The sequence below is a fragment of the Metopolophium dirhodum genome, chromosome 1 (genome assembly GCF_019925205.1).
Source record: "Metopolophium dirhodum isolate CAU chromosome 1, ASM1992520v1, whole genome shotgun sequence".
In the NCBI taxonomy this organism is placed as follows: domain Eukaryota; kingdom Metazoa; phylum Arthropoda; class Insecta; order Hemiptera; family Aphididae; genus Metopolophium; species Metopolophium dirhodum.
In genome coordinates, this window is record NC_083560.1 from 73519019 (window position 1) to 73529157 (window position 10139).

The 10139-nt window shown below is 25.2% G+C and overlaps 1 protein-coding gene across 1 annotated transcript; it reads right to left on the reverse strand.

Moving 5' to 3' along the window:
* Positions 1-843: 843 nt before the first annotated feature.
* Positions 844-5751, reverse strand: LOC132934697 (sorting and assembly machinery component 50 homolog). Its single transcript, XM_061001020.1, has 10 exons — positions 5331-5751; positions 4682-4750; positions 2937-3038; positions 2705-2821; positions 2428-2639; positions 2228-2333; positions 1880-2155; positions 1632-1793; positions 1433-1553; positions 844-1339 (listed from the first exon to the last, which is right to left on the reverse strand). Exons 1-10 carry the CDS (start codon positions 5349-5351, stop codon positions 1152-1154), a joined length of 1374 nt encoding a protein of 457 aa, XP_060857003.1. The 5' UTR covers positions 5352-5751; the 3' UTR covers positions 844-1151.
* Between the last annotated feature and the right edge of the window lie 4388 nt (positions 5752-10139).

The window sequence follows — 10139 nt, forward strand, 5'->3', positions numbered from 1 at the left end:
ATCATTCAAAAACATTAATTAGATACGATGGCATAAAAATAATATTATCCCAAGTAAATTATAAGTAATAAATAATTTTTAAAAAAAAATCTACAACACTGAAACCAGATTTAAGTCGCTTGTTTAACTAAGTAATAACATTTTACCATACTGTAATTTGTAAAATAGCAGCCTAGCAATGTAGTTTTAATAAATAGTCAAATTAATTAATTTATATACTTTTATTTTACTCTATTCCATTGTAAATAAAAATAAAAATAATTAAATCAACAATTTATAGACACTTAGAAAATACAACACTCACATTTTTGTACAAAACATAAGTAATAACATATAGATATAACACAACAACTTTGGTACCTATCAGCTATCAGCACAACCTATTTTGTGTCCTTAGTTTTATTGTTAACGATAATTGACTTACTGAACTATTTCTAATTTAAAGCCTAAATGTAAAAACATTGTTATACGTTTGTTATTTGCGATACTTAAATTTTTATATATTTAAGTACCAATAAGCATGTTCAAAACTTAATAATTAAAATATTGTAAAAAAATTACGGATTGCCACTTAATATAAAAGTTTAGAATACTTACATTTAAATTTGAACAAATATGAGTTGTTTGAATCAATACATTTCTATTTGTTATTCATAATTTTGTGATATTTTAATATTTTGATAAAACTGTTTTCATAAAAAATACCTAAGCAACTGAAATAACTTGTGTAATTGAAAAAAAACATACTTATTATTCTTTAAAAGTAGGCAGGTTTAGTTTTTTAATTATTATTTTAGACTATATAAAAACGTCATAGGTCATGAAACAAAAACAAAATACAACTAAAAATGAATTTTCTATTATATTATTCAACATCAGTCAAAATCTAAATAAGTACATTATACTTGAAATTATAATATTCATGTTTTAACATTTATATTGATTACATTAAACAGTAAACAAAAACAAAAACAAAAACAAAAATTTAAATATAAATAAAACAATAAATTAGGTATAGTAAAATAATACTGATGTATCTGATACACTATATAAATTAATAAGTTATAGTTTTATATTAAACCAATATGATTGATTCATACTTTATTATAATTAAGGTAACTAGCACAAAGAGAGATTCTGGTCCTGTTGTTTTAAATAAAGTTTGCTCCAACTCCAAATTGAAAACCATCAACAATTCTATCACCAGCTGAATACTGAAGTGGTGAACATAAATTGAACTCAAATCTTATTGAATTACCAATTCGAGCAACTACCCCGAAACCAGTTGATAACCGGAAGTCTTTAAATGTTCTTTCCAAACTGGATTTAGTGTCTTTACCTAAAAATAACAAATGTACTTTAAAAATAGCAATGTACAATATATTGATTAATTAATAGTACTATAATTTATATTATATTAATAACTTTATACCAAAGAATGATATATTCCCAGCATTACAAAATAAATGTAGCCTGATTGCCTCATTTATTCGGTTACTTTCCATGCCAAAAAGTGGTTTCACGTAAATATGGACAGCAGAAACCCAATAGCTCTGTAACATCATAAAATACATTTACTGTTTATAGTTGTTTACACATAACATATTTTTTAAAATCTTTAGATGTGTTACCGTAACACCAGCAACCACATTATCATTTAAGTTCCCGATTCCTCGAGATTGGAAACCACGTAATGTCATAGGGCCTCCAAGGAAAAATCGATCCATCATGTTAACCTTTTTAAATGTTCCTAAATCAGTAAGTACTCCTCCTCCAAATGAGCCTTGAAATACCTTCATAAAAAGTTTTAAAAAATATTAATTTCCAGTTTCCATATAAATAATAAATAATTATCAATAAAAGCAAATAATAAACTTACAACATCTTTACTGATTTTTGAATAAAATTGACTAGTAAAATAATTTCTCAAAAATTTAACATCACCGCCAAAACCAGCTACTTCCATAACCATTTGAAAGAATACGCCTTCATTAGCGAGAACCTTGGAATCTCTTGTATCAATTGTAGTTATATGTTTAATAGAAGATTTAACCGAGAAACCTGATTCTTCTCTTAGTTTAAATGGACTTTCTTTAGATAACATATTTATATCACGTATAACACCTTCATACTGTAAATTTTGACTAAAATGACTCTAAAAATAATTAAAAAGAAATAGTTAATAAATTATAGTATAATATCAAAAATATTTGGTATAGGTACCAACTTTATAAGGTGAAAGAAATAGTAAGTCAAATAGAGTTCCCCATTCATCGAAAACACCATGTACAGTATTCCAGTATGACTTTTTTTTAAATATATGTCCAGAAATGCTTAAATGTTAAAAAAAAAAATAATTGTTTAGTTTATTGAAATCTAAGTTCTGAATTGTACAGCTAAATTAAGTTAAATTTAATTCATACAAACCATGAAGATATACTTCCAGGAATATGTTTGGAAATACAAGCATCATATTTTTGAGTGCCACCATTTCCAATTGATGATTCTATTTTAAAATGATTGGCATGGCCAGAAATATTGTTTAGCTTAAAACCTAGTTTAACAATTCCTTCATTATCTCTTGCAACCGAATGAAGTATACTAGATGCAAATGTCAGTTCTTGTACATTAAAAGTAACCTATAAATACATCAAATAGAAATTAGATAAAACATGAGAATAATTTTATGTTATTTTAAAAATACCTTATATCCATTTGGAGTTGAATTTGATCCGCTACTTACATCTATATTAACACTAATATTTTCAAAACAATTTAAGCTCATTAAATTTTTACGAACAATTTCTGCATTGTTTATAATCTGAAAAAAGGTAACACATAATTTAAATAAAATATTAAAATGGTAAAAATATCTGACTATTTAGGTATACAAGGTACCATTTAAGTATCAGTATCAGTATTTATAGAAAACTTACATTTTTCAAAGAATTTGATGTAAACATTAAGTTAATTGATGATTGAAGAATTAAATCTTTTGTTTTTGAATATCCATGCATGTGCACTTGATCAACTCTTGCCTGTAAATATATTTAGATAATAATTAATGATTATTTTTAAACTAGGTAACTAAGAACTAATTGTATATTAATTTTAATTTAATTTAATTAAAACCATAAATAAAATCATTTTAATTAATTTTTATTTATGTTAAGTATAATTAATTTAAGAACCAATCAATATATTATTGTAATATGATAATTAATAGTAATAAAGTAAAGTAAATTAAATATTGTAAAATATTATCATACTGTGACAATGTTATTATTAGTATTGGCTAAAGAGTTAGTCCAAACTATGACCTAAAACCTATTTTCTTAGCTAGTTAATTTGAATTTAAAAGAAAAAGATTTTTGGGTCCTATTGTTGATTTGAAAAATGCTATTTTTGTAAAAATATTTGGCATTTATTGGTCATCAGCATAGGTGCAACTAGGGTTAAAATTCTGGGGGGGGGGGCTAACAAAACTATTTTAAATAACCTAGAGGGGGCTTATATCTAAATCAATAAGGGATATTTGTGGCGGGGCTAAGCCCCCTACCCCCCCCCCCTAGTTGTGCCAATGGTCATCAGTTATGACACATTATACTCTGGGTCCTGGCGGCGGAAATTGAGTACTTTTTTGTACTATAAACTATTAATTATTAACCACGATTCATGATAGTATTAAACTGTGGTATTAACTAATATCTTATAGTTTATTTTTGTTATTACTTTTTACAATACATTCGATGGACATAGGTGTTTGTTAATTATAATTAAATAAACTAGGTACTACTTTTTAAAACAATGAATAAATGTAGAAAATTAATATTTGTAAAATGTAAAAATGATAAGTATTTAATAATATAATAATATAATCTATAAGTAGACATTAGTAACAATGTAATTTATTTTTTTAATAAATGTTCTGTAAATACTTTTTGATGCAGCCAATTGGCATATTTACCGCCAGAATACAATAATTAAATAGTACCCATTTTATTTAAATTCAATTTTTTAAGTTATTTTATTGTTTTATGAAGCATTAATTATTTTAGTTTGTAATGATACAATTCTGAAATGAACATTTTTTTTTTAAACAAATAAGGTCAATAGAACTTTAATTATGTAGGTAAGCTAAAAATATAATTAAATAACTATTATATCATACATTGAAAGAGTCATCTTCGTTCCATTAAATTAACTGTTATTTTACGCAATTGTATCGTTATATTTACTAGAGCAACCATTGAAATCATAATAATACAATTTTGTTGGTAAAAATAAATAAACGGTAAAAACATACTCTATAATTTACTTAAATTTACTTTTACCAGTAAAATGTACAGAGCCTAGATGTGAGTCTTAAATGTTACTGACCATAATTTAAGTGTTATTATAAATGTTATTTACCAATAAAATATTAAATAAATACATAGAATAACAATTTAAGTAACTTATTATTAATTAGCAGGTAACATACAAGAGAATATCAAAGGTAATAAAATTTACTAGGCAGCATGTGTACAGAAGTACAAATTGGTATACAACGTGTAAACTTTTTTATATTATAATTTATAAAATGTTGAGTAAACCAAATCAGAGACTTCTAGTAGATTAATTACTATGGGTTAGCAATGTTGTCAATGAAATAGTTATAGTTGATAATTAAAAAACTCACTTCTTGATTTCCCAGCAATTTAAAATCTTGTAGTGACAACTTTTGATTAATATTGAAATCATGGTAAGGCTACAAATTAAAAAAAAAATATATAATTTATATCAATGAAATCATTAATGTATTACTTATTTATTAACTCATAGAAGGTATAGGTTATTTAGGAAATAATATTGTAATACCTACCTAATAACTAAAAATTATTGGGGAATAAGTAAAAATGTCTACAAATAATACAAAAAAATATCAGTTAAGGAAAATATAAAATTATATAAATAATAAAATACACATTCATTAGGCATATTATGTTATTGTGATTGCGAGAAATATAAAATGAGTACCTAATGTAAAAACATAATAAAAGAATAGGTATGCAAAATTGTTTTGATATACCTATGATTTTGTAATTAAATCATATAAAACTATCTTCAATTTTTAAAAAAAAAACATTTCCAACATTCTGCATTTTATCACCAATAGAATAAATGCTTATTATATAGGTAATAATCTAATTCGTCTGATTGGTATTATTGTACAAAATAATTTTTAATGTAACTAAAATTAAACCCAATATAGGTATTGGCTGAAGTTAATCCTATAGAAGAAATTAACAAGAGAAACATTCCATAAAAACTAAATTATTTTTACTTACTTTTGCATATAGATTTCCCATGAATAATTATTATGGATTAATAGCTAAAAGAAATTTGTTATATAGGTAGGTACCTACAACTAATAAAATATAGACAAAAAGTAAGGCATTGAGTATTTATATTTAATTATGAACTGGGACCGATTAGTTAATGGAAGTGAAAAATAATTTTTAATAATGTTAAATTATATTGTGAATTCTAAAAGGAATCATAGAACTTTTCTAATAAAAGATCAATGATGAAAACATAAAAATATAAGCTTTTAAACTAACAACTAAACATTTCTTGAAAGATACGAGATAGGTCAAAAAGCAGGTCAGTGATAAGCGACGAACGGCTAAACACTGTCTACCGACCGACTAACTGATAACGTGATTTTATTGATAACGATCCCGCGATTGTGATAGCAGATAATGTTTACCTACTCTCTAGTACTTATGTTATTATTGTTATTGTAATATACGAATTAATTATTTAATTATCATTTTATTCCCCATTGACAACGGACGGTAGAACGCGTATAATGAACTGTGTTCGACCACATCAGTTTAATAATAGTTTTTTAGTAAATCCTAAATTTGTGTAGGTACTCGTTTTTTTTTTTTTTATTGTGTCATAAACACACCATTTTGTTGTACGGAATATTAAAAACTAATGTTCGGTGGCGAGCACTATAATAATATAATAATATACTTAAATGCTTACTCGTACAAATCGCATACCTACACCGTAACTATATATAAAATAAAATTGGCTGTTAAGCTTATGAGTTCGTCTCAAGGACGAAATTATAATAGTATGGCACACTTACAAAATTATACCGGGTAATCCGTTTATCGTCGTACATTTGTTTATCTTTTATGTGTGGGTAGGTACCACACATAAAACACACCTACCTAGGTGTAATATTATGTTCACGCCGACATAGATTAGTCATAGTCTAATCTTTTTAACATTTTTATAACTACTTTTTTTCGTACCTGCTTACTCTGTTCTCGGTATACATATTATGGTAAAAATGTAAAATTATATGTTTCTTAGTACGTGCATCCTACGTCCTACCATTGATTATGAATACCTACTCAATGTATTACCACAGATATATAACTATGTATAGTATATAGTAATTAGTATAACTGTATATAATTATATATATCTGTGGGTATTACTAAGTATACTAGTACTAGTGTAGGTATTCATAATAAATGATCCTACTTACCTAGGTAGATACTATATCTAATAAGTAGGTAATAGGTACCAATTTTAAGCCTTTTAACAGATACATTGACTATGGCCTATGGCAATCGGAGTCGAGATAAATATTTCCAAAAATATATCAAAATTATTTCTGATACAACCTATTGACTATTGTATACCTAGGTATTTGTATTTAAATTTGTAAAAAAATACTTGTCTTAAAATAGTTATAACTGTGAATAATTAAAATGGCATTAAACTGTTCGAAATAATAAAACACGGGTTTGTTGGGTTATGGGGTCTTGTAACAATTGTAATTATTACCTAGACACGTATGGTTAATTTTACGTATGACGATTGACGGTATAAGGTATAACCTATACCTATCTACCTTATATTAAAAACTAAATACCTTAAAAATAATATATTTATAAATATATAGGTTAAACATAGTATAGAAACAATAGATAGGTGAATATATCTTAAAATTATAAATTAATTATTTTAGTTTATTATATAGGTACAGCATACACCAATGTCTATAGGTACATATTATTATAATTTATAATATTCGTTATGCGTAGCCCAATTGGTAGGTATTTATTAAAGCCATATCGTATAAAATCTTCATAAATTCTATCTACAATACCTAAATTATTTTAATTAGAAACAATTTTTATGGAAATCGTGTTATATGCATACAATTATTTTTTTAGCACGTTTTACACATTTTAAAAAGTGTAATAGGTACCTATACTTATAATACATAACACACAAGACTAAAATCGTTATTCTTCGTTAAAATCTCTAATTACGTCCAAATTTGAACTTAAAATGACCATAAAAAAACTTTCTACATTATAATATATATTTAAGATTATTATTTGCTGAATATTTGGTTACTTATACGTGGAACCATGTTTTAAATTTTAAATTCGAACTTCAGACGTTCATAAATATGATTCTGGATTTACAACCAACTTTTTTTTTTTTCTACCAACAACAATTTATGATGAACATTGTACTACGTTTTAAAGTTTTTTGACCATGCAAAAATTTGTATATCGACATAAATTTTAAAAAAGCAGGTAAGTGAATGTCGCTTTGCTGTACAGTAGGTTACAAGTGGGTCAATGTATAATGGATTGTATTAAACTTGAATTCAATGATATAATATCATTGTATAAGAAAAACGATTCTGAGCTGAGACGGTTTATCAGTCTGGATTTGTTATATTGTTATTAATTTATTATTAATTATTATAGCCAGTTAGTTGAATTAATATTATATTTAATATTTAAAATTATTATTATTATTATTATTTATTCTTTGCTCTGGCGGTAATCAAAGCGTTAGAAATTAAAAACTCATTTTTAGTGGTTTTCGTAATTTGTCAGTAGTTTTTACTGTGACATTAAATAACTATTGAGAAAATCTAAAAATGACCTCTTGAAAGTACCATCTTGATCCAATTTGCTAAAAGATATGGTACTATATGTTGAAATCGAAGCATTCCTTGGTAGACATTTTGTATACAGGATAAAAAATAAAAAAAAATAAACATCATTGTAAAACCACTATAGCTTCCTCGCTCCGCTCAGAATATAAAATTAATAATAATTGAAGATTGTAAATAGCTTAACAAGAGTCAAAATATTTTGAAAATTTTATGGTGTATAAAAAATGTTGATATAAACATTCAAGGAACATTTCATGTATCGACCTTAATTTTTTTATAGGTACACCAAAAACCAAAATCGCTTTTATCGAAAACCGATTTTGCGTAAAAATTATAGTTTTTCCTTAATTTTTTTTTTTTGGGGGGGATTTTAAATTTTTACATCCAGAATGCACCAACTTGATTTATTTTCCCATTGGAAAGGATACTAAAGTTGAAAATCTAAACATTATTTTGATCCTACCTATTTACTTGTACTTCTGTACACATTCACAAAACAAAAAAAGCACACATTATCATTGTAAAATCAATACATTCATCGCTCCACTCAGAAACAACACAAACAAAATAGAAGGTAAAAAAAAGGTGGGTAAGTGGATGTCGCTCTGCTGTACAGTAGGTTACAAGTGGGTTACTGTAATGGATGGTGTTAAATTTGAATTCAATGATGTAATATCATTGTATAAGAAAAACGGTCAGTCAGCCTATGATATTACTAAGTATATTTGATGATATTATTGTGAATAAAGTAATTTATAAATAACCTATTTACGTGGAGACTTGTTTTAAATTTTTAATCCTTAGGTATTATAGTTGAACATTTTTTAAATTTTTAACTACAAAATAATTATTAAATTATAAATTTGATACATTTTGTCAAAATTTGAACTTTAAATGCTTATAAAAAAAAATTGCGCCAATGTATTTTTAATATTTTTCAACTGCTATTAGAACGATATATCAGGAGCCTTATATTAAATTTTCATGCTTTTTAACCCAACAAATAAAATTTTATTGATATTCATAGAAAAAAAACAAAAAAAATTGAAAACTGACAATGTCCATAAGCAGTTCAAAAAAAGTCAAAATATTTTTAAAATTGTATGGTATATAGCAAATAAAAATATAAACATTCAATAAAATGTTCATGTATCTACAGTTATTCGTTTACGAATAACAATAAAATAACAAAACCGCTACATGAGAAATCGAGTGAATATCCAATATTGTGAAAAGATGAACTCAAACGCTCGTAAAAATTTAATATGACTTTCTTATACACATTTTTTTTTTTTTTGATAAAGGTAGACAAACTTATGGATAATCTTGTATTACATTTTCAAATCTTAGATTTAAAAAGAAAAATTTTTATGAATTCTCATCTCAAAATAGTTTGTTAATTTTCGTGATTTTTTCGTATTTTGTCAAGATTTGAACTTTAAATGCTTATAAATAAAAACTGTGACTAAGGATTTATTAATATTTTTTAAATATCATATTAACAATATAGTAGGAGTCTTGTATTAAATTTTCAAGCTTTTTTACCCAATAAATAAAGTTTTATTGACATCCATAGAAAAAAATACTAATAAAATTGGAAACTGAAAATGTTCCTAAACAGTTCAAAACAAATCAAAATATTTTTAAAATTTTATCGTGTATATAAAATGCAAATATAAACAACCACTGAAAATTTCATGTATGTACGTTCATTTGTTTTAGAGTTACACCAAAAACCAAAATCGATGTTCTCAAAAACAGATTTTGCGTAAAAATTCCCGTTTTTCCTTAATTTTTCTTTTGTTTTTCACGGCGCTTTAAATAACTACTAGGACATTTTTACTTTTGACCCCCCAAAGTACCAACTAGATTCACTTTTCTATCAGTGAAAGTTACTGTTGAAGAAAATCCAAGCATTTTTACTGTCCCAAAAGGTAAATGACAGAAAATTAAAAAATTAAAAAAATTAAAAAAACACACATCATTATAAAATCAATACATTCATCACTTCGCTCAGAATCTAAAATGACATGGTAATGACGACAAAATGAAAATTTTAAAGGTATACCTACACAAGAATCACTGCAGTTGTAATTAATTTCAGCATAATAAATATCATATTAGGTATACAGCAAAGTATTTATTTTATTTT

Bases quoted from the DNA above. Each gene is read 5' to 3' on its own strand.
- LOC132934697 (XM_061001020.1), bottom strand. From the start codon at position 5,351: ATGGGAAATCTATATGCAAAA. The intron at 4,751-5,330 runs GTAAGTAAAAAT...TTTAATTTGTAG, and splicing joins TGGGAAATCTATATGCAAAA to CCTTACCATGATTTCAATAT. The intron at 2,822-2,936 runs GTAAGTTTTCTA...ACCTTTTTTCAG, and splicing joins CATCAAATTCTTTGAAAAAT to ATTATAAACAATGCAGAAAT.